Raw genomic sequence first — 25,161 nt, forward strand, 5'->3', positions numbered from 1 at the left:
TTCAAGCGTTGATTGACATGGTAAAGGACTAACAGTATTGGAGAAAAACAAACCCCTCTGTGTCACTACGTAACGTACAGCGCGCATTTGCAACTCATTGTGTGCTGTACAGCCTCTTTCCACCAGGGGTAGCCCTTCTCTCGCAGATTACAATCATGCTTAACCATATACACTTCGCTCCCCACCCAACATTTTTAAAAAGACCCCACGAAGCTCATTGCCTTCTTGAATTATGCAGAGATGGGCATCAGGTCTCGTCATTAATTTTGTTGGAAAGGCGAGAAATTGTGCTTTACAATGGTATTGATATTACAGTTGATCTGGAAGTATTACGTTTTTTGGGCGCAAAAATAAGGTCAATTGTACGGACCAAGGCGATGTACAAAAGTGAGTGGGTTTACGTTAGCTAGGTAAACAATGAATCCCAACGCATGATGTAACATTAGTTAGCGAGCCAGCCAGCTATCATCACCTAGCTAGCTAACAGCACACTAACTTCAAATGTAAATACCTAGAATACTAGAACCAGGTTCTATGGCTATAACTAGTCAAGCAAATGTGTCTGAGATACGAAGAATAAGATCATACGCATAACGTTAGCTAGCTAACAGTACACTTGAAATTAAACCACTTTCTTTATCAGCCCAGCATCTATGTTTTTAAGGATGTGCGTATGACCACAAACTTTTCTAAAACCAAAAGATTACCTTGACTTGGAAGAGTTACAGTGTTGGATAGTCATAGTCAGCTAGCTAACATAGCATCCCCCTGTTTGAGCAGGGTGTTTCAGTAGGCTAAACTAGCTAGCTGCATTTGCTAGCTAAATTAAATCTGTCTCTCTCTATTTCTCTCTTTCTTCTCCTTCATTTAGGAAGAAATTAATTTGTTCAAAACTGTTCAACTATTTTCTTTCTCTCTCTTTGAGTCAACTACTCACCACACTTTATGCACTGCAGTGCTAACTAGCTGTACATTATGCTTTCAGTACTAGATTAATTAATTCATTAATTCTCTGAACTTTGATTGGGTGGACAGTTCATGCTGCAAGAGCTCTGATAGGTCAGAGGACGTCCTCCTGAAGTTGTCAAAATGACTGTGTAAGTCTATGGAAGGGGTCAGAATGATGAGCCTCCTAGATTTTGTATTGAAGTACTCAGAGGACAGAAGCTAGCTGTCCTCCGGCTCTGCTACCCTACATACTGCTGTTGAGGCTACTGTAAACCTTCTTTGCAAAATAGTGTGTTTTAATCAATTATTTGGTGATGTGATTATATTTAGTAATGTTTTATCTAAAAAGGATCACTTTTTAAATGTTGCATTTTTATTCCCTAAGGAGGATGGTCCCCCCCCCCCCTTCCTCCTCTGACTCTATTGAAATGTGATGATATTGAATCAACCTGGAAAATGTATTGGATTTGCAGAAAGTAATCAACTTGATTTTTTTGGTTGATTTCACGTTGAATTCATGTTAGTTGACAACTCAACCAAATGTAAAGAAAAACTAGAAGTTGAACTGATGTCTGTGCCCAGTTGATAGAGATGGAGACACCGATAGCCTTACTTTAATGATCAATCTTGTTCAAATAATTCCAATAACTGACCAATGCAATACGTTTTGTAAGTGTACAATACAAAACGAATCCAACAAAAGAGCAATTTTATAACCGGCCTTAATATGTTGACTTGTAATTGCAGTCGCTTGCAGAAATGTATATCCTGTTTTGATTTTCACGAGCCTAACTTTTATTTTTATTGTTATTTGGCTGAAGGAACAATCCGTGGGTACAGGTTCCGTAGTCTTCGGCTATTCACGTTCAAGCGCAAAGTTGCTGACGATTCTTGCGGAGATCTTGGTGTTCGCCTCCGCGTCTTGCAGAAGGCAGGTCTTTCCATCGGCAGTCAGTGGATGCATAAACCTTACGGTCTACATGGGATAAACCTGTAACCTCCACCGGAATGAATGGTAGGCTATTTCATATCGCTGATGTTTCATTACAACATTCTCCTGAATTTGAATGTGTTTAGAAACTTGCCAAATTGACATCTAATTTTGATTTAATTTTGGGCTATGACGCTTCTATCGGTGTTCCACTCCGGACAACTCATCGACAGACAGTCACAGGACAAGATAAAAGGGGCATTTTGTTATAAGGGATCCTGTCAATCATAATCTTTTGGATTTTCCTCCACTAATTTACCGCGCAAGATGGATGCCAGCGACGGGCTATCAGAACACCACATGAATAAGTATTCACCCATTTGAACGCCACCTTAAAAGTGGGAATAAAGAGGGGGACACGTCGAGACGGGGCTGCGGTCGGGAAAGGGAATGAAGAAGCTCTCCGCAGGTGGAGGAGCGTCACTCTGCTGTCTGCTGCTCCTGTGGGTCATCCACTCCCATCGCCTGAGAGAGGGTAAGTGCATAGCCTACATGATGCATGCCACGGTTACTCTACTTACTGTACGCTTTTATTCATGCAAGGAGACGGATCATTGTCTTGATACTGCTATACTGATATCTCAGTGTATAATTATAATTACATAATAATGTTGTTTTGCTATGTTTTATTGCCTTTTACATAAAATTACCCTCTCTTAGGGTTGGTATTGTAGACCATTTGTATGGGTTTGTTAGGGATTATTTAAGCAGTAAAACCCGAGAAGGTGGTATATAGCCAATATACCACAGCTAAGGGCTGTTCTTTCACAAGACCCAACGCTAGTGTCTGGATTCAGCCCTTAGCCGTGGTATATTGGCCATCTTCACTCTTTGAAAAAAAGTGGTATTTAGAACCTAAAAGGGTTCTTCGGCTGTCCCCATAGGTAGAACCCTTTGAAGAACCCTTTTTGGTTCCAGGTAGAATCTTTTTGGGTTCCATCTAGGACCCTTTCCACAGAGGGTTCTGCATGGACCCCAAAAGGTTTCTATGTGGAACCAAAAAGGGATTTCTCTTGAACCAAAAAGGGTTCTCCTATGGGGACAGCCGAAGAACCCTTTTGGAACCCTTATTTCTAAGAGTGTATCATAAACCTAGAGGTGCCGTATTGCTATTTTAAACAGGTTACCACCGCAATTACAACAGTAAATAAGTCATTTTGCATCATACCTGTGGTATATTGTCTGATATACCATGGCTTTTAGCGAAATCAGCATCCAGGACCCAAACTACCCAGTTTATAATTGTTGTTAGGCTACTCAAAAGATGAATATGGGAAGCACTACTACTGTCATGTATGCTTTAGACTATCCCTGGCTATGATGTAACCTTTTCATTTTGCTATTAGGCCTACACTATTATTCTTCCTCATGTGCCTTGTGATTTCATACTGGTTTGTACTCATTCCTTGCCATTCCATGACAGTAGTAGCCTTCCGTGTTGAATTATGTATGCGCTAGTGCAATTACACCTTCACTCGTCCACAGAATGGAAAGCAAAACCATGTTTCTCTCCGTTACCTCGACAACGATTTGGAACTCCATAGTCATGTCTAAACGGAGAAGGACACCAACGCTTAGGAACTTGGTTATTCACTTATTACTACTGTGTTCATTTTCTTCTCTCTTCTCTCAAGGCAAATGCATACTATGTCCTCCTCAGCTCCTCGTCTCTCAAACCAACAATATTTTATCCCTATAATAATTTCTTTGACCCGAAACGATTGACGAAAGGATGCTGTGTATGAGTCTGTTACAATCCTATTGTTCATTAATTTCCTTGTTACGGGCTGTAGAAACGAACCGATCAATTGAGTTTATTCTTTCACAACCCACTCTAAAGACTTTATAGAGGATAGGCCGACATAAAGTCTGCATATAAACTATTATAATACTATATGCCATTTAGCAGATGCTTTTATCCAAAGCAACTTACAGTCATGCGTGCATACATTTTACGTATGGGTGGCCCCAGCAGTGGTCGAACACACAGCATTTGCCATTGCAAGCGTGCTCTACCAACTAAACCACACAAGACCACTACATAGATCCTTCACAAATAATCTATATACTTTATTCAGACTCTATAAAGCCCTCAACTATGGAATACTATGCCCTACAATGCTGATCAAACCTGCAATTTGACCTTTTCTCTATATAGCCCACAGTAGTTCAGTTTTGGGATAAATTACTAGAATTATATTCTCAACCAAACAAGAAGGATCCATCGTCACAAAGATGAGGACATCTTTGGAAACATTGTTTAGAATAAAGGTAGACAAACATTTTATGCCAACTGACTTCTCTTTCCTTTGATCCCAAGTCGACCACTTGCCTCTACCTCCTATGCACTTGTGGAGATCTGAAAGGATTAGATATGATATGGTAGTAGCTCCTAGCCTGGCTCACGTGGTACACAGCGAGGGAGGGCCGTGACACACTGGACAGGAGTCCGTTTGTTGGTGCAATATTCCCACAAAAAAAATGGTTTGAGGGTTGAGACTAGAGGTCGACCGATTAATCCGAATGGCCGATTAATTAGGGTCGATTTCAAGTTTTCATAACAATCGATAATCAGCATTTTTGGACACCGATTATGGCCGATTACATTGCACTCCTCGAGGAGACTGAGTGGCAGGCTGACTACCTGTTATGCAAGTGCAGCAAGGAGCCAAGGTACGGTGCTAGCTAGCATTAAACATATTTTATATCAATCTTAACATAATCACTAGTTAACTACACATGGTTGATGATATTACTAGTTTATCTAGCTTTTCCTGCGTTGCATATAATGGATTCGGTGCCTGTTAATTTGTCATTGAATCACAGCCTAATAACAGGGTTATTTAACAAGCAGCAGGCTCGTAAGCATTCACTCAAACAGCACTTTCGTGCATTTGCCAGCAGCTCTTCGCTGTGCTTCAAGCATTGCGCTGTTTATGACTTCAAGCCTATCAACTTCCGAGATTAGGCTGGCAATACTGAAGTACCTATTAGAACATCCAATAGTCAAAGGTATATGAAATACAAATGGTATAGAGAGAAATATTCCTATAATGACTACAACCTAAAACTTCTTACCTGGGAATATTGAAGACTCCCAGGTGTTAAAAAAGCTGATGTTAAAAGGAACCACCAGCTTTCGTATGTTCTCATGTTCAGAGCAAGGAACTTAAACATTAGCTTTCTTACATGGCACATATTGCACTTTTAATTTCTTCTCCAACACTTTGTTTTTGCATTATTTAAACCAAATTGAACATGTTTCATTATTTATTTGAGACTAAATAGATTTTATTGATGTATTATATTAAGTTAAAATAAGTGTTCATTGTTCATTCAGTATTGTTGTAATTGTCATTATTACAAATATATATGTAAAAATTGGCCGATTAATATCGTATCGGCTTTTTTTGGTATCGGTATCGACGTTGAAAATTCATAATCGGTCCACCTCTAGTTGAGACCTCTCGTTGTTAGTACATCCAACAGTTGTATTGGAAGGGGGAGGCGCTTGGGGGCTGTGTGTGGTTGTCCATGTGGTTGTTTGAATGAGAGAGACATAGAGGAGAATCAATCAGTAAAAAAGCCCAGCCCCCTTCATTATCGATGCATTATGCCAACAACACCAAGGAGCCTTTCTGGACTCTGAAGTCAGGAAGACTTAGAGTTTGAAGTCAGCCATTCTAAGTAGCTCCAACTTGCCCTTTGATTGACTAGAACTCTATCCATGTCCAATCCTCTCAGATCATCACACGTCCATAGAGGCTAGTTTAGAAGTTGATTTGATTTGGGATTAGGGCGCTCCTCCAGCATTTGAAGTCTTCTGAACTTTCCCATCACTCAAGTCAGATACCTCTTAGATAGTGTGGACATAAATTCACCTCCACTTCCCTATTGTTAGAATGTGCACAAACACTACATAACCAAAAGTATGTGGACACCTGCTCGTTAACATCTCATTCCAAAATCATGAGCATTAATATGGATTAATATGGAGTTGGTCCCCCCTTTGCTGCTATAACAGCCTCCACCCTTTTGGGAAGACTTTCCACCACATGTTGAAACATTGCTGCTGGGACATGCTTCCATTCAGCCACAAGAGCTGATGTTGGGAAATTAGGCCTGGCCTGCAGCTGTGTTACAATTCATCCCAAAGGTGTTTGATGAGGTTGAGGTCAGGGCTCTGTGCAGGCCAAGTTCTTCCAGACCAATCTCGACAAGCCATTTCTGTATGGACCTCCCTTTGTGCATTGTCATGCTGAAACAGGAAAGGGCCTTCCCCAAACTGTTGCCACAAAGTTGGATGCACAGAATCGTCTAGAATGTCGTGCTGCAGCGTTAAGATTTCCCTTTGCTGGAACTAAGGGGCCTAGCCCGAACCATGAAAAAAAATGTTTTATTCCTCCTCCACCAAACTTTACAGTTGGCACTATGCATTCGGGCAGGTAGAGTTTTCCTGGCATCCACCAAACCCAGATTAGTCCGTTGGACTGCCAGATTGTGAAGCGTGATTCATCCCTCCGGAGACCGTATTTCCACTGCTCCAGAGTCCAATGGCGGTGAGCTTTCCACCACTCCAGCTGAAGCTTGGCATTGCCCATGGTGATCTTAGGCTCGTGTGCGGCTGCTCTGCCATCGAAACCCATTTCTTGAAGCTCCCGACGAACAGTTCTTGTGCTGACGTTGCTTCCAAAGGCAGTTTGGAACCCGGTAGTTAGTGTTGCAACCGAGGACAGAAAATTATTACTCGCCTCCCACTTTAGCACGTGGCAGTCCCTTTCTGTGAGCTTGTGTGGTCTACCACTTCGCAGTTGAGCCGTTGTTGCTCCTAGACAACTTCACAATAACAACACTTAAGGTAGACCGGGCAGCTCCAGCAGGGCAGAAATTTGACGAACTGACTTGTTGGACAGGTGGCATCCTATGAAAGGTGGCATCCTTCAGAAAGGCCATTCCACTGCCAATGTTTGTCTATGGAGATTGTATGGATGTGTGCTCGATTTTATACACCTGTCAGCAATGTGTGTGGCTGAAATTTCAGAATCCACTCATTTGAAAGCGTGTCCACATACTTTTTTATATACAGTATCTCAACCACACCTGACTTACACAGCTACTCAGTCCTCCTACGGCCCATCTCCAACTCCCCCGGAGGCCCCTGGAAGCCCCTAGATGCCAAATAAAGAGAATGTGAGGGAAAAAATGTATATTCACCTTATTTGTTGGATATGTAACAATTATTTACTTAACGAACAGTAAGATATTTCTGTCCTGCTAATGCTGTTGTTTATGGTCTCCACTCTAGCACACTGCAGCTAGTCTGTGTGTTGAGGACATGGGTTCTACTAGAGAGAGCTTGAAGCTGACAATTGACTTGTGTTGGTGATAAAAACCTAAAAGCTAGCATTCTATAGACAAGATGAGGTGTGTGTGACACAAGATAGAGAGAGCCTGGAAGAGTTAAGAACAATGCCTCATTGTCTCATCTTCCTGGCATCTGGGACACTAAGTAAAATGCCATCCTGTGTAGAGAACCAAGGTGGCTTATGGGAAGGTTAGAAGTCACTGACGAAACAATCTTGGTATCAGCTATATAACATCTGTGCATCGTCTGTAAAGGCTAGACTCTCAGCCTAACAGTCAGTGGGCTGACGGTCTCATTATGCCAATAATCAATCAATATTAAATAAAGATGATTGTTTGAAGAAAGGACCAAGACCGAGTCTCTCTCAGTACTGAATTTCCGCGACGAGAGGTATTTGGTCTTGGGTGCCGGGCCGGTCATGAATCCTGCCCACGACTGGCTGCATCGCCTCCCCTCTATAACGGCGCCATCCGTCACAGTGGCAGCGACAGGAAATCAAAGTGCAGTAGCCTGTCCGGCTCACACGATTGGGCCCCAGCCCCACACTAATGGATTGCCTGTCAAGCCTCTCTCTACTCTCTAGCCAGTTTATTCAACGATACATTCTGAAATTTCTGTATTTCCCTCCACCGGAGCCAATTCCTCCAGTTGTTCAGTGGACCAGCAGCTCCCCCTCTCTTCATTTCGTTAAACCTCAGCACCTTTGTTTTGGACGTGGGTTCGAGGACAGGGTGGAGATAGAGAGATGTTCTCTGATTTAATGAGGTGGAGGTAGTTGTTGTTCTGACTATATCCTGCATCGTAAGGTGGTGATGACGGAATGGTAAGTTTGTCACTTTAGCTGTGTGTTGTAGCCTACTATGTCCAGCCTACTAAGTCAATTTGAAGCTATCAGCTCAATGGAAAATGCTTTGTAAAGTTTATAGAGAGATTTCAGTCTTCTCCGGCAGCTCAGTTCAGTGGTGACAAGTCACAGTGAGGATGATTTTGGTGTAAGTAAACCACTTCTCCTGTTTTGATGTCGTATACCTACGGGGATGTTTATGGAAAAATGAACATGTTTTTTACAGCAAAATCAATCAAGGCCCATGTTTTACAGCTCCCTGAATAGGAATTCTATTTTGCAGCAACTGTTTGTCTCCCTTGCGGTTGAGTTTGTAGTTATTTTCTACGTGGAGTGCATTGGAGTTTAAAATTCTTGATGTTATGGAGAGTGTGGGTGGAAAGTGTAAATATTATCAGTAATTGTCCTCGTCTTTTCCTTCCATAGTATTTTTTAAATAATTTTATTCCACGAAAGGCGCTCCTTCCTGCATTTTAAAGGATTAAGTTACCTAAATGACTTAATCACAAAAATGGCTCCTTACCTAAGAAAAGTAGTGGGCTTAGAATACCTTTCAGAAACAAGCATTGATGACCAAAAACCAAAGAGAATGAATGGCCCCAGCATGCTCTTGGGCGTTATGAGTAGGGGTAAATCCCTTTGAATTTAATCACGTTTTGACAACACTCCTTTTGATTTGAACAAAACCTTCCGTACATATTAGCCCATTGTAGGAGTGCACTTAAAGTTACTTTTTGGATCTGAATGCCAAAACATTCAAGAGATAAAAGTATTCCAAGTTGATCCCTTTTGTATACCCTTCAATACCATGAGATATCCATGTCTTCATCACTGGAAAATATAAATGTTGAGATTTGTGTTATTTAAAGCTTACAAACAGGGTTGTCAAACTATCTTATAATTTCTTGAAATAAACAGATGTTTTTCACATTTGCATATGTTGTAGCTTGATCCTATTTCATCTGATGTTTTTGACTAAGATGGTTGGAGGTCTAGACATCAGAGAATGTTGGCTTGAATGGGAATATCTGTTGTTTTAAACTGTCAATCCTCTATAGGAAACCTGTTGAAATCCCAGAAATATAGATCATATATAAATATAGATCATTAACATTTAAGTTGACATTGATCAATGGATGGACTGATGGCCATCTTTGTGGTAGTAATTAGAAGTTACAATTTCAATGGTGTACCAGCTAAATTGCAGGGATAGGTCCATTCTATGAATTATATTTCTATGATTGAAATGACACACACTGCATTCAACAACATGTTGTGTCTCAACCGATGGTGGCAAAACACAAAAACCTCAGATGATGAACATGCTACAACACATGAGAATATGAAAACACATTTATTTTTATGACTGCCCATACCATAACCCCACCGCCACCATGGGGCACTCTGTTCACAATGTTTACATCAGCAAACCGCTCGACCACACAACCTCTGTGGCATTGTGTTGTGTGATAAAACGGCACATTTAAGCGTCACATTTTATTGTCCCCGCACAAGGTGCATCTGTGTAATGATAATGCTATTTAATCCGCTTCTTGATATGCCTGTCAGGTGGATGTATTATCTTGGCAAAAGAGAAATGCTCACTAACTGGGATGTAAACAAATGTATTCATAACATTTGAGAGAAATCACCTTTTTGTGCAAATGGAACATTTCTGAGATATTTTATTTAAACCGTTTTACTTTCCAGTGATGAAGACATGGATGTCTCATGGTAGTGTGGGGTATGCAAATGGTCAACTTTGAGCACCTTTATCTCCTTAATATTCTGGCATTCAGGTCCAAAAAGTCACTTGCTGATGTCACGACTCCTACCGAAGGTGGCTCCCCCTCCCGTTCGGGTGGCGCTCGGCGGTTGTCGTCGCCGGCCTACTAGCTGCCACTGATTATTTCCTCCCCCTCCTTATGTGTTTATTGAGTGCACCTGTTTTGAGTTGGGTATAATTAGTGAGGCTTTATTAGTCAGCCGGCCCGCCTGGTTCCTTGTGCGGGATTAATTATTGTGACCTTCTGTTTTGTGTAACTTGTGTGCACGTCTGTGGGTTACGTGTTTTCCCATTTAGTGGGTTTTGCTGGACAGTTTAAGTCCCCCTGTTTGGGGCGTTTGTTTTGTTATACGCCCTGTGTTTTCGTGGAGTTGGCTTATGCTCGCCGTTTTGGTGCATTAAAGTAGCACTCCCCTGAACTCTCTGCTTCCTGCGCCTGACTTCTCACCCACTACACTCAGAACGTTACAGCTGACCACTTCTTCTATGGGTAAACACGTATGGAAAGTTTTGTTTAAAACTAAAGGGATGCTTTGTCACGACTTCTGCCGAAGTCGTTGCCTCTCCTTGTTCGGGCGGTGCTCGGCGTTCGACGTCACCGGTCTTCTAGCCATCATTGATCCTTTTTTCATTTTCCATTGGTTTTGTCTTGTCTTCCCACACCTGTTTTCAATCCCATTCATTACCTGTTGTGTATTTAACCCTCTGTTTCCCCTCATGTCTTTGTCAGAGATTGTTTTATTGTCAGTGCAGTGTGATTGTTGTATAGGTGCGCGTCGGGTCCTCGTACCCATGTTTGTTTGTTTATGTACATTTAGTGTTATGGAGCATACTCCGTGGACTTTATTAAAAGACTCCATTTTACACTCCATTTGACTCTCCTGCGCCTGACTTCCCTGCCACCTATTACACCTATGCATGACATGCTGTCAAAAAGTGATTGACTTCAAATGAATTTACCTGTAGGCTATGAGAACATACTCTTATTTTCATTCACAAATCACCCCAAAATAAATCCAGTGACTCCCCAATATCCCAATTTTTGCCACCCTTGAGTGAGAAACCTACATACCAAGTATAGGCCATATATTTGTGTTCATGTTGTAGAAAATAGCAGTAGTGTTGAACATAGCTGTTCAGATCCCAGTCCCAACTACTTACAGGACAATTTGTGCTTTTGGTATTTGTCCAGTAGGTTTCCTCGCTGACAAAGCCCAAACAATTCCCAACTCGGCAAGTAGAGCTCTTAGGACAAACTAAAACACTCAAAGATATAGGTTATGCTACGTATTCCAAACTGTATCAGACATGCGTGTGTCCTGTTCTGGACTATTCAGCAGGAGTGTGGGGTGCTAAGAGGTACTGTATTTTAAAAACAAACATGTTCATAACAGAGCAGTACGTTACTCGTTCGGTGTCCACAAGTTTTCACCTATTCTTGCAATAACTGTGGACACGGGCTGGGAACCCTGTGAGCTGAGGTGGAACGCGTGTATGGCAGACGTTGGAATAGACTGTTGGATATGCCAACTGCCAGAATAGCTAGTACAGTTTTTCAAAGAAATAGAGAATGAAACGCATTTTATCCTCTATTGACCTTTCTACCATGATATACGCTTGCTCTTATTCCAGAAAGCACACCAGATATACCCTAGCATTATGTGGCTCTTGCTCAGCGCAAACAGGTTCTAACCAGAATAGAAAGAGTGGGAGGCCCCGGTGCACAACTGAGCAAGAGGAAGTACATTGTGTCTGGTTTGAGAAACAGACGACTCACCAGTCCTCAACTGACAGCTTCATTAAATAGTACCAAAACACCAGTCTCAACGGCAACAGTGAAGAGGCCACTCCAGGATGCTGGCCTTCTAGGCAGTAAATGTACTTGTCCTCTTGCTCAGTTGTGTACCCGGGGCCTCCCACTCCTCTTTCTATTCTGGTTAGAGCCAAGTTGTGCTGTTCTGTGAAGGGAGTAGTACACAGCGTTGTACCAGATCTTCAGTTTCTTGGCAATTTCTCCCATGGAATAGCCTTCTTTTCTCAGAACAAGAATAGACTGATGAGTTTCAGAAGGAAGTCCTTTGTTTCTGGCCATTTTGAGCCTGTTATCAAACCCACAAATGCTGATACTCTAGATACTCCACTAGTCGAAAGAAGGCAAGTTTTATCACTCCTTTAATCAGCACAACAGTTTTCAGCTGTGCTAACATGATTGCAAAAGGGTTTTCTAACGATCAATTAGCCTTTTAAAATGATACACGTGGATTAGCTAACGCAAGGTGCCATTGGAAAACAGGAGTGATGGTTGCTGATAATGGGCCTCTGTATGCCTGTGTAGATATTCCATTAAAAATCAACCGTTTCCAGCGACAATAGTCATTTAAAACATTAACACTGTAATTCGGATCAATTTGATGTTGTTTTAATTGACAAAAAAAAAGTGCTTTTCTTTCAAAAACAAGGACATTTCTAAGTGACCCCAAACTTTTGAGCGTTAGTGTATGTGTATATATGCAGTGTGTATGTATACAGTGTGTATATATGCAGTGTGTATGTATATATGTAGGTACATTATTTTACTGCTCTAGGGATGTAATCCAAACTTTTGAACGTTAGTGTATCTGTATGTATACAGTGTGTATGTGTGTATATTATTTTACTGCTCTAGGGATGTAATTATCGTTTGGATAAACATTATTTACTATTGATTGTTTTTTTTCACTCTATGTGATGTGCAATGCAGAGAAAGCCGGAAGAAGAATGATCATTTAATAACCATAGTGAATTGTAATGTTTGTTTGTGTCAATTAATCCCATAAGGGATGGGTTACCAAATGGTGATTTGACACGAAAACAAAATGTCATTCATTCATAAAATTGAATTCAGTACAAAATGATAATAATATATATTTTTTTAATTTATTAAAAAAAGACTATTACTAAATACCAAAGGTGAAAGTAAATGTAATGTATTGTGCACCAAAACATTTTATTGGCCTACTCCTAGAATTGCATGTAGAATCCCTATTAGTTCAATAGGAGCTCTTTGGGCATAGTTGTAAAGATTTGCCATTTTACTTTTAAAATGTATTACCTTTTATTGTGCTATAAACACGAGTCGTGATGTTTTATATCTGATATAAAACATCCTACCCACACACGTTCATCCACTCACATCCACCAGCCTCCAAACAGTGATGAATGGAAATATCTGTTACACAAAACACCACATGGTGCAATGACGTTTGGCAATTGTCCTTAGGGCAGAATGTACAATGGCAAGAAAAAGTATGTGAGCCCTTTGCAATACCTGGATTTCTGCATAAATTGGTCATCACATTTGATCTGATCTTCAAGTCACAAAAGACAAACATAGTGTGCTTACACTAATAACACACAAATGATTGTATTTTTCTTGTCTATATTGAATACATCATTTAAACATTCACAGTGTAGGTTGGAAAAATTATGTGAACCCCTAGGCTAATGACTGGGTCAGCTTACCTGGAGTCCAATCAATGAGACAAGATTTGAGTTTTCTAAACACAAGAAGCATTGCCTCATGTGAACCACGCCTCGAACAAAAGAGATCTCAGAAGACCTAAGATTAAGACTTGTTGACTTGTATAAAGCTGAAAAGGGTTTTTAAAAAAGTGTTTCTAAAAGCGTTGATGTTCATCAGTCCATGGAAAGACAAATTGCATATAAATGGAGAAAGTTCAGCACTGTTGCTACTCTCCCTAGGAGTGGCCGTCCTGCAAAGATGACTGCAAGAGCACAGTGCAGAATGCTCAATGAGGTTACGAAGAATCCTAGAGTGTCAGCTAAAGACTTACAGAAATCTATTGGAACATGCTAACATCTCTGTTGATGGGTCTATGATACGTTAAACACTAAATAAGAATGGTGTTCATGGGAGGACACCATGGAAGAAGCCACTGCTGTCCAAAAAACAACAACATTGCTGCACATCTGAAGTTCGCAAAAGAGCACCTGGATATTCCACAGCGCTTCTGGCAAAATATTCTGTGGACAGATAAACTACAGTTGAGTTGTTTAGAAGGAACACACAACACTATGCGTGGAGAAAAAAAGGCACAGCACACCAATATCAAAACCTCATCCCAACTGTAAAGTATGTTGGAGGGAGCATCATGGTTTAAAGCTGCTTTGCTGCCTCAGGGCCTGGACAGCTTGCTATCATCGACGGAAAAATGAATTCCAAAGTTAATCAAGACATTTTGCAGGAGAATGTAAGGCTATCTTAATAATGTAAGGCTAACTTGATAGCAGTTCACACCAGATATCCTAAGAATATTGTTGAACTGAAACAGTTTTGTAAAGAGGACTGGTCCAAAATTCCTCCTAGCCGTTGTACAGGTCTGATCTGCAACTACAGAACATGTTCGGTTGAGGTTATTGCTGCCAAAGGAGGGTCAACCAGTTAGTAAATCCAAGTGTTCACATACCTTTTCCCACCCTGCATTGTGAATGTTTACACGGTATGTTCAATAAAGACATGACGACATATTCTTGTTTGTGTGTTACTAGTTTAATAAGCACACTGTGTTTGTCTATTGTTGTGACTTAGATGAAGATCAGATCAAATTTCATGACCAATTGATGCAGAAATTCAGGTAATTCCAGAGGGTTCACATACTTTTTCTTGCCACTGTATGTGTTCACTGCTGTCTGTGTGCGTCTCGGTGTCGGTCACTCGTCTCTGCCTTGGCAAAATTTCTTTGTTCTGCTCGAACCACGTCGCATTTTGGAACGTAGAATATACCACCTGTTTTCAAGTTAATTTGCTCAGTTTTCCATGCCTCTGACCTGTGGGAATGATAAATAATGGTGTAATAGCCTACACTTTTCTTGATATTTTGTTTTGATTGTTGTTAATAGGCTCGTGTTTTACCGGTACAGCTTACCCCCACTATTTATTTTGCCGGGACACCATACTGGACCTTACCATCTTACTTTCACACCTGGTAAATACTAAAGTATTTTACAGTAATGTCCAAAAAAACACTACAGTAAACACTACCGTATACTGCAGTAATGTCTGGCAAATAATACAGTCATATCCACAAAAATACAACAGTAAATACTACAGTATTCACTACAGTACCGGTCAAAAGTTTTAGAACACCTACTCAAATAATCTCCTTTATTTTGACTATTTTCTACATACCACATATGTAATCATGTAGAAACCAAAAAAGTGTTAAATAAAACAAAATATATTTTATATTTGAGATACTTCAAATAACCAAAGGGTGGTTATTTGAAGTATCTCAAATATAAAATATATTTTGGTTTATTTAACACTTGTTTGGTTACTACATGATTACATATGCGTTATTTCATAGTTTTGATGTTTTCACTATTATTCTACAATGTAGAAAATATTACAAATAAAGAAAAACCCTTTTGACCGGTAGTGTATATATTTGTTCTGCACAACCACTGCAGTGAATAATAGAATATCTAAATATAGTAATACTTCTATAGTATTATATAGGTTATTTTCTTCATGTGTGCTGCCCTTCTTTATCAGGCTTTCGGAAAGGTTTGTAGTTGAATCTGTGCTTGAAATTCAATACGTAACTGAGGTATCTTACAGATGTTGTATGTATGGGGGACAGAGGAAGGCTTAGTCATTCAAAAATCATATTTTCTCACAGAGTGAGTCCGTGTAATTTATTATGTGATTTGTTAAGTCACATATTACTCATGAACTAATTTAGGCTTGCCTAAAAAAGGTGCTGAATAATTACTCAATTACTATATTTTAGTTATGAATTTTGTATTTATTAACAAGACACAACATAGAAGGGTCTAAATACTTCTGAAAGGCACTGTATATTGTCTAAGTTACTGTATTCATCAACTCAGAAAATGCTTCTGGTTGTGGGTGTGTGGTTTCAATTGCCTCACTCAAATAACATCACTGCAACTACATTGCTGAGTCCCATGATTTCAACATGGGAATGAGACTAAGATATTGTCACACATGCAGATTAAGTTACATAGTGCTAGTTTGAGCTGTAGCCAGCCAGGGCAAAACTAAAAAATATGCATTCATAAAAATATCAGAATTTAAGCCATATTTAAAACATGTTTTTGATCCCATACCTTTTGCTTGGGGTATACAGTATTTACAGAATATTGAATTATTGAAACTTAAAAGTCATCCAATAAGTTTACACAAAAATCTTGCACATTTGAAATCACACTGCGCTGTGAATTTGCTTTGAGGTTTGTGTGTGTGTGCATGTGTGTGTGTGTGTGTGTATATGTATCCATGCATCTCTGTAAGTGGGTACGTTTGTTTGTGTGTGACTCAGTGATAAGGTCATTTTCCCGGGAAGAGCTAGTCACTCTACTCGGTAGCGGGTGCCAGCGCCTGTAGATGTCATCTGTGATGGAAACCAGAGCGTGGGCGACCCCCTCCCCCCTCCCCCTGCCATCCCTCACTCTGTGGCCCGCCGTAAGTGCATTTCATAATCTGAAATAGAGGCGAGACCAAGCTTCTCCGTGCCACCGAGTGACAGAAACCCCCTGTCATATGAATTACCTCCTGCTCCTCGTGATGGAATGGGCTGCAGTGGCTTAGGGCACATTAAGAAGCCTGTAATCCTCCGCACTGTCTCCCTCCATCTCTCCCTCCATCTCTCTCTCCCTCCTCCCTCTCTCCTCTAAGCTTATCACACGTGGTCCCATTCATCTGGTTGCTGTTGACTCATGGGGAGAACATTGATATCAAATGGCACAGCCGTAACCTCCAGGAGTGGGGGACTTGCTGGATGTTTGTGTGTGGAGGGGGGTGAGACTATTATGTGTCCGAATACTCATACTTGCATCCTAAATAGTAGGCCGTTTTAGTATGCAAAAAATGAAGTTTAATAGAATGTGACATTTAGAAAATGAAGTCTACTTTATGTAGTGTTTGAGAGATAAGCAGCAAGTTATTATGCACTCCTGGTTAAAATGGTATGCACGTGTTCAGTACGTTATATTGGAAATATATATCTGATTGGATGCGCATAGTTTTATTGGCAGGCCTCATTGGTTGTTGGCCAAGGTATTCAATTGTGTTTCCTTTGAGCGGGTGCAGATGGACTCGGCCTGGAACCTGCTATGTAGTATCTACTGTCATCTTGGAAATAAACCTCTTTGTGATGTTAATGCTTTTTACTGTCGAGTTCCTCTTTACAACAACTAAAAATAACCCGCTTCCATTACCCGGAGATGCAACACTTTAAATGCCCAGATGTCATAATCATTTCGGCTTTGACAACAGCTGATCAATTAGATATGGGGATGCAGCACACTGCATTCCAATGCATTGGAAGAGGGGGTGAGAGTTTTGAAAGCTATATCTCCAAGTAAACAACAAAACAACTTGGCAGATGGCGAATAGCGAAGCTTCTGTGGTGGTGTAAGTCGTTTTTATGTGTAACTATTATTTCTTTATTTTTGGTCAAGTCCTTTTTTAAAACCAAAGTGGATTTATTTTCTAATTTAAAAGTGTTTTTTGTTTACATGATATTTTGTACATGTTATGTTGGTGTGTGTTTTACGTTCAACATTTCAACAACAAAAAAATTACACTCGCACACCTGAGCTATCTTGTTGCAGGTGCATGGTAACAGTTTATATACGTCAAATTTCTTTTTTACCTGCTCTTGCTAGTATCACTTTTTTATTCAAGCTTACGTTTCGGCCTCTTGGCCTTCATCAGAGCTTTCTGCTCTTTGCTCTCTTATGAACGAAATTAACCATCTTTGGTATAGTAATAATATTAACGTTTTACCGGTACCGCATACCTCCACTACCCCTGTTTGAACTGCATTATGGGATGAGGTGAAATAATGCCTCAAGCCAGGAAGTAGAGCTTGAAGTTAACCTTCATGGAGCAACCTTGACCATCTTAATATTTCATTTCTGGCAAAGACATAAAGAAGCACCCATGACCTAAAATTTGAGCAAGGGCATATTCCATTGATTCCACTGTGCCATGCAGCTCAACCATGCGCATCTGAAGTATTTTGAAATAAAACAAATGCTATTTGAATGCAGGTCTGGATGAGAGCTTCTGCTGAATGACTGTAACGTAACAGAGACGGTGTCTGAAATGGCATCTTATTCAATTCAACGGTCAAAAGTAGTGCCCTGCATAAGGAGTATAGGATGCCATTGAAGACAGACCATGTAATGGACTCTTCCTTTGTTGTCTCTGCAGGCCAGTTGGCTGTGGGCACCTGTGAGATTGTGATGCTCAACAGGGACAGCAGCGTGCCCAGATGCACCATCGCCCGTCAGACTGCCCGCTGTGCCTGCAGGAGAGGCCAGATCGCTGGCACCACGAAGGCCAGGCCAGCCTGCGTCGACGGTAAGTGTCAACAATTGCGGTTAGTTTTCAGAAATCCTCTTTGGAGGATTTTGGATTTCATGCTTATTCCCTCCTGATTCTAGGAATATACCAACTGGGATTTCTGGAAAAATAGGTAATTTTGCAACCCTAGCTATATCTCTCCATGGTCATCTTCATCTTACATGGAGATCAACCACACTTGACCACCCCCCTGCCCCAGTCCGCACTGCACTGCAGTACATAAACAACAGGACATATCTGGCGTATCTGGTACCACACAGTCTTTGTAATACTGTCTCTGGCTCCTGCGATGCTTATTAACTAAGAGAGAACTATGATTATAGAATAAGGAAATTGATTATTATTGGCTGCTAGAGTTGTAATGTTTCACCGTGCTGGCCGTGCTGCTGCTCAAGTTTCAACTGTTCTGCCTGTGATTATTATTATTTGACCATGCTGGTCATTGATGTACATTTGAACATCTTGGCCATGTTCTGTTATAATCTCCACCCAGCACAGCCAGAAGAGGACTGGCCACCCCTCATAGCCTGGTTCCTCTCTAGGTTTCTTCCTTGGTTCTGGCCTTTCTAGGGAGTTTTTCCTAGCCACCGTGCTTCTACACCTGCATTGCTTGCTGTTTAGGGTTTTAGGCTGGGTTTCTGTACAGCACTTTGAGATATCAGCTGATGTACGGAGGGCTATATAAATACATTTGATTGGATTTGATTCACCAAACCCATGGTTTGGTACGTATTGCGGTTTTGGGGGTCACGGTTTGGTTTCAGTACAGATGAAAAATGAAATGCCAATGTTCAGCATTCACAATGTTCCTTGCATAGTCTGTTGTGACCATATTGTTATGTTGGGGCTCACAAGTTTCCACTCTGATGCTGCATTTGTAACCATGTGGGAGGTGGGGAATTTACCAGTTGTGAAGTCTTAAATACCAGTCGGATGCATTCATGTGATTTGAACTCTTTGGGAAATGCTGATTGGCTAATAGCCAACAAGCTGTGTCAACCATAAACTAAAAGTACAGCTATCATCCTTGAAAACAAATTATAGAGTTCAAAAACCACATTAATAGATTGCTTTTTATAAATAATGTTTTGTTGCATTTAACTGTTGAAAATGCTGATATCGTGTCCATTTCCTTAGTAGGTGACGTCAGAGGTCACTGTGGGAGAAGTGGGTGCTCAGGATGATCGTTTCAAGTTTTAATGTCAGATGCACAAATACAGTGAAATGCCTTTCTTGCAAACTCAAAACCAAACAATTCAATAATCAAATAAGAATGGAATACTAGAAAAATGTGGAAGCTCACCCCCTACCCCTTACCCTAACCCCTATCCTTAAACATAACCAGAGACCATCCTAGAGAAATGAACGACACTCGGGACGCACAAGTCTGAGCCCACAGGAACGTGACAGGTGCATGCGCGGCGGCTGCTGCCTCTAATGCGAAGGTCTTGGCCATCTCCGTTCTACAAGCCCAGAGTTGACGGGAAATGCCGGGGCTCACCAGGACAAGCTGTGCAGTTAGACCCCAGCTACCCGTTCACCGTCCAACTCTACCCACAACCCTCCATTGGGACAACCGTCAGCACCACATTCGAACCTTCGTGGACTCCGCGGACGTGGATAATTTCAATGACCAAGACTTCTCCAGATAATTACAAATCCCCTGCGTGAAATCACCCATCCCTTTGTAGATTCAAGACCTCGATGGACGCCCCATCGGCTCCGGCCAGGTGGAATATCAGACCAAGCCCATTCCACCGCAGTTTTAGGGTGAACTGCTCCCGAGAACCCCCTTATCCTAGGGTACCCCTGGCTAGTGCTACATAACCCACTATTCTCCTGGTCAATGGGACACCTACTAGATGCCTAAGACCCCCACCAAGAGCCTTGCTGTGTTCCCCGGCATCCATTGAAGACCAAGACTTTTCCACTCTCCCTCCCGAGGACTTCGACCTCTAGGTGGCCTTCAGTAAGAGGCAATCCACCACCATTCCTCCTCATCCATATGACTGCGCTATAATACTCCTACCCGGCTCTACCCCTCCCTGGGGCCGTCTGTACTCCCTCTCGACCCCTGAAGCAACCGTCATGGACAATTACTTCCGGGAGTCGCTAGAGGCAGGTTTCATTTGATCGTCTACCTCCCCAGGTGCTGCAGGCTTCTTCTTCGTGGGAAAGGAGAATGGAGTTCTGCATTCCTGCATCGATTACAGAGGGCTGAACAGGATTATGATTAAGAATCAATGAAAAATCAGGCTATAAATACAGTTGTTTGACTCAAAAGGCATAGGCCTACAATGCAGTGTTTATCTAAATATTTGTTTAATTTATTCCTTCAGGTTGACAGTGCAGACTGAACCTGTAAGTTCCTGGGTGTCGTGAGGGTATCAGGCACAGGAAATCAGGCACAGGAAAGCAGAGAGTTCAATAAAGTGCTCCATTAATGCACACACGGTGAACCACGGCCACCCCACTTTTGGGTGCTCAAACAAAATGCCCCAGACACAGGGAACGAAAACAGTCTAGCACTAGATACACAAACACGTACGTCTGTAACAAACACCAGGGTTACAATAATCAATTCCGCACAAAGAAACGGGCGGGCCGGCTGACTAATAAAGCCCAACTAATTACAACCAACTTAAAACAGGTGTTATCAATAAACACATAAGGAGGGGGAGAAAATAATCAGTGGCAGCTAGTAGGCCGGCGACGCCGAGCGCCACCCGAACGGGAAGGGGAGCCACCTTCGGTAGGAGTCGTGACAGAACCAAAGTCCCTGTACAGGACAGTTCGGTACAAATACATTCTATGTCCTTTTTTCTATGTTTTGTATTTCTATGTCTTGGCCTGGTATGGTTCTCAATTAGGGACAGCTGTCTCTTGTTGTCTCTGATTGAGAACCATACTTAGGTACCCTTTTCCCCCACCTGTTTTGTGGGAAGTTAACTTTGTAGTTACATCGCTTAATGGAATTACAGCTTAGAGTTGTAGTGAAGGGTGGTGCTGTCTAAAGGAAATACCTACCACAGCGCAAATGCAACTGATCATTACTTGTGTTACCGTAGTGGGTTTGGGAACTTTGCCTGTAAATATAATTGTGGAGGTAAATGGAAATGTAGAGGACTTCATGGTTTGATGGTTATTCAGATTCTCTTTCTATCATTTTCTCCTGCTCCCCCCCACCTCACTGTACTTGTGCCTGTGACATTAAAACTTGAAATATCATCTTGACTTCTCCCACATGGTGACCTCTGATGTCACCTACTAAAGAAATGGCCTCTATAATGGCATTTATGACAGTTAAATGCAGTCTGGTTGGGGGGCCATGATGACAGGTGTCACAGCTCTCCCTATGTGGCTACTTTACCCCGGGTGATATTCAGAAGGACACAAAGTTCGAAAACATTTTAAATGGAAAAATAAAATGACCGTAGCACCACCCCGTTCCACTCTGTTTAATAACGTTTTTTTCCTATTGGACACGACCCAGCTGATTCAGTCCGTCTTCCAGCCAGGCTTTGCTATAGCGCTCTGTTGGTCCTTCTGATGCGCACTTTTTTTAGCCCTTCAGTAGTTGGATTTGGCTGTCACATAATATAATCACATCTACGTTTATGAATGACTGACCAATCTATGCTTTGTTATGTCCGATGGGTCGTGCTGACAATCCAATTCGCAGAGGGAAATTGAATTGTCGGGCTGGATAGCTGGACTTTCTCAGCAGATGAAGGAATTGAGGAGTAAAAGCTAAAGGGAATTTCGAATGCTTTTGCCATTAAAGCTAGGTCTATGTGGTCTTTGAATCCCTTTTTTTTTACTTTACCCTTTTCCATTTCTAATATGATATTGGAAAACAGTTGGTGTTCAGTCAGCCGTTGTTCTGTGTGTGTGCTGGTGTGCATACTGGCATGTGTGTGCACGACCATACTAAGTCCCATGGAATAACAGATCTATACAGGACAGCAGTATCCAGCTCAAAGGGCCAACCTTGACACACCCAATTATTGAAAACATGGACAAGGGGTTTACTTTACTGACATCATGTCACAATCACGAGGGACACAAACTCATTCACTCTCATGGGGGACATTTGCCACTGTAGTCCCTCTCTTTCAATTTGCCCACCATCATAAAGTCAGAAGGACCTTTTGGTAAACCGAAAGGAACAATAGTTCATGCCAGGTCCTGAGAGGACCGATTTTAATCTTTGAACAGACTTGAACACACACAAACATACACACAGACACACACACCCAGTGTGAGGAACAATCAGTGTTAATTAGCGTCAACAAAGACTAATGCTAATTCATTGTTTTCCGGACAGATTATACGGCGAGCACAAGAGTGGCCACCATTACATTACATCTAGACTGATGACATTCAAAGGATCTAATCAAGAACCACTTTCACTCTCTCCTCTCTCTTCATCTTTCTCTATCTAGATGTCTATCATCTCTCTCTCTCTTCACTCTCTCATACTCTCCTTGCTCTCTGGTTTTTATTACTGTTAAAATGCACTAAAGTGTGAATTTAAACGTTGATATACAGTAGCTCAATTGAGCTTGGTTCTAACTCTTGGTCCCACCCTCTCTCTCCCTCTTTCTGTCTCGCTGTCTCTCTCTCTCTCTCCCTTCTCTCTGTCTCCTTTAGTGCGTATCGTAAGGAGTAGACAGTGGTGTGAGATGGCACCCTGCTTGGAGGGAGAGATGTGTGGCATCCTCTTCAACCGCTCTGGTTGGACCTGTACCAAAGGTAGTGGCCACATCAAGACAGTCACGGTAAGACGTAGCCTTACAGAGTCATGTATGGAGTACACATTGAAACATGCAACTGCCATTAGCGTTGTAACAGGAATGGAGATAGGGGAATTTACATGGATTTTGAATAATGTGGATCTGTAACTGTTCTGTTATCATTGGTTGTAAATAACTTTGATACACAATTATGATACAATAAGTGAGAGACAGAGAAAGGGAGTGCGTGAATGTGCATGCATAAATAAATAAATCACATTTCTCCTGTTCCCAAGTCCAAATTTAGCCTACATTTGCTGTATCATTTTACTGCCTATTCCCTATTCGCACGGGACTAGTTGGTTATGTAGCCTATTTATTGCCCCAGAATGTCTGTTATTCCAGAGGACGATTTGGATGGGACGCATTTTATCTGCCCCCATGTAATAAAAAAATATGTTTTCTAGTCCAGAAGATAACAGGCTATACTAATAACATGAGCTTGTTTCCCAAATGTATAAACCGTAGTCTTTGGTATAATGTGGCCATAATCATAATCATTTGGATATTTTAGCGATCCACCGTAGAAGACGTCCCAAAAACATCCAACATGGGATAGCAGTCAGACGTCTTTGTCCTTCGTCTTGTCGTGTCCCATGTATATATATTTTTATGTTTTTCTTCGCATATCTTTTTTATATTTTTCTAAACCTCAACTTCAAAATACTCTCCTGCAACCCACCTCAGCTAATGTGGTGTGGACCTGTTTTTTATAAAGTATTTTTCTTTACCTCGGAACTGGAATCCCCCAACAGAAGCTAGCCAGCTAACTAGCTACTAGCTAGTAGTCAGCGAACCACTGCTAGCGGTCATCAGCAAACCAACCTTTAGCTCAGAAAGCTCTCACCAGTTTGTACAACGCGACTCAAACCAGAGCGTACCAGACCTATTTTCTCTCCATATCCCCAGATTCCCACCGCAAGCTCTGAACCTTTTCACCGGATCATCACAGCGAGCTAGCTGCAATCTGAGAGACTGTCTCGAAGCAAGCACCAATTAGCCTGGAGCTAACCCATGCTAGGCCCATTCTCCCGGCTAGCTGAAGAGGCTCATCAGCCACTCCTGGGCTACAATACCCGGACCCCTTATACTGACGGGTATTATATGAGGCACGGAACACCGCCGATCCTTCACGACTGGATTAACGACGTAACCTGCTCGAGGGGGTACTGAACTGGCCCCTATGCAGAGACGTCCCCTGAACGCCCATCTGCTATCCACGGCCCGCTAGCTGCTCGCCGAGGCCCGCTAGCTGTCGAGAGCATATTGGACTGTTAGCTGAATAGATCCATCAGCCAATTTCTTGGGCCACTATACCTATTTTGCCAATTGGACTTGGACCCCTCTGCTACTTGGAACCCTACTAATCCATCACAACTGGTCTATCGATGTCACCACACGCGGAGGCTAAAACAGACTTTCCTCCTTCTCGACGTCCTTCTAAGGCCCTTCTGCTAGCTTGCTAGCCCCGGCCTGCTAGCTGTCTGAATCGCCATGTCTTCAGCCAGCCCAACCACTCACTGGACCCCTATGATCACGCATGCCTCTCCCTAATATCAATATGCCTTGTCCATTACAGTCCTGGTTAGTGATTATGGTCTTATTTCACTGTAGAGCCTCTAGCCCTGCCCAATTTGCCTTAACCAACCATTTAGTTACACCTTCCACATATATGGTGACATCACCTGGTTTAAATGTCTCTAGAGACAATATCTCTCTCATCATTACTCAATGCCTAGGTTTACCTCTAATGTACTCACATCCTACCATACCTTTGTCTGTACATTATGCCTTGAACTTATTCTATCGCGCCCAGAAACCTGCTCCTTTTACTCTCTGTTCTGAACGAACTAGACGACCAGTTCTGTTAGCCTTTAGCCGTACACTTATCCTACTCCTCCTCTGTTTCTCTGGTGATGTAGAGGTTAATCCAGGCCCTGCAGTGCCTAGCTCCACCCCTACTCTCCAGGTGCTCTCATTTCTTGACTTCTGTAACCGTAAAAGCCTTTGTTTCATGCATGTTAACATTAGAAGCC

General features: G+C 41.8%; 1 protein-coding gene across 3 annotated transcripts in view; it reads left to right on the top strand.

Annotated features, from left to right (window-relative positions):
* Positions 1-1,657: 1,657 nt before the first annotated feature.
* LOC118360240 (chemokine-like protein TAFA-5) overlaps positions 1,658-25,161 on the top strand; it is a 49,269-nt gene continuing 25,765 nt past the window's right edge. For 2 of the 3 annotated variants that reach the window (XM_035739536.2, XM_035739537.2), the window contains exons 1-3: positions 1,658-2,414; positions 18,177-18,326; positions 22,983-23,110. In XM_035739536.2, the coding sequence (XP_035595429.1) occupies positions 2,330-2,414; positions 18,177-18,326; positions 22,983-23,110 (363 nt within the window). In that variant the 5' untranslated portion in view covers positions 1,658-2,329. Of the gene's footprint in view, positions 2,415-18,176; positions 18,327-22,982; positions 23,111-24,034; positions 24,202-25,161 lie in introns of those variants that run through there. The other variant, XM_035739535.2, reaches the window with a different exon arrangement.

The sequence above is a fragment of the Oncorhynchus keta genome, chromosome 27, assembly GCF_023373465.1.
Source record: "Oncorhynchus keta strain PuntledgeMale-10-30-2019 chromosome 27, Oket_V2, whole genome shotgun sequence".
Taxonomy (NCBI): domain Eukaryota; kingdom Metazoa; phylum Chordata; class Actinopteri; order Salmoniformes; family Salmonidae; genus Oncorhynchus; species Oncorhynchus keta.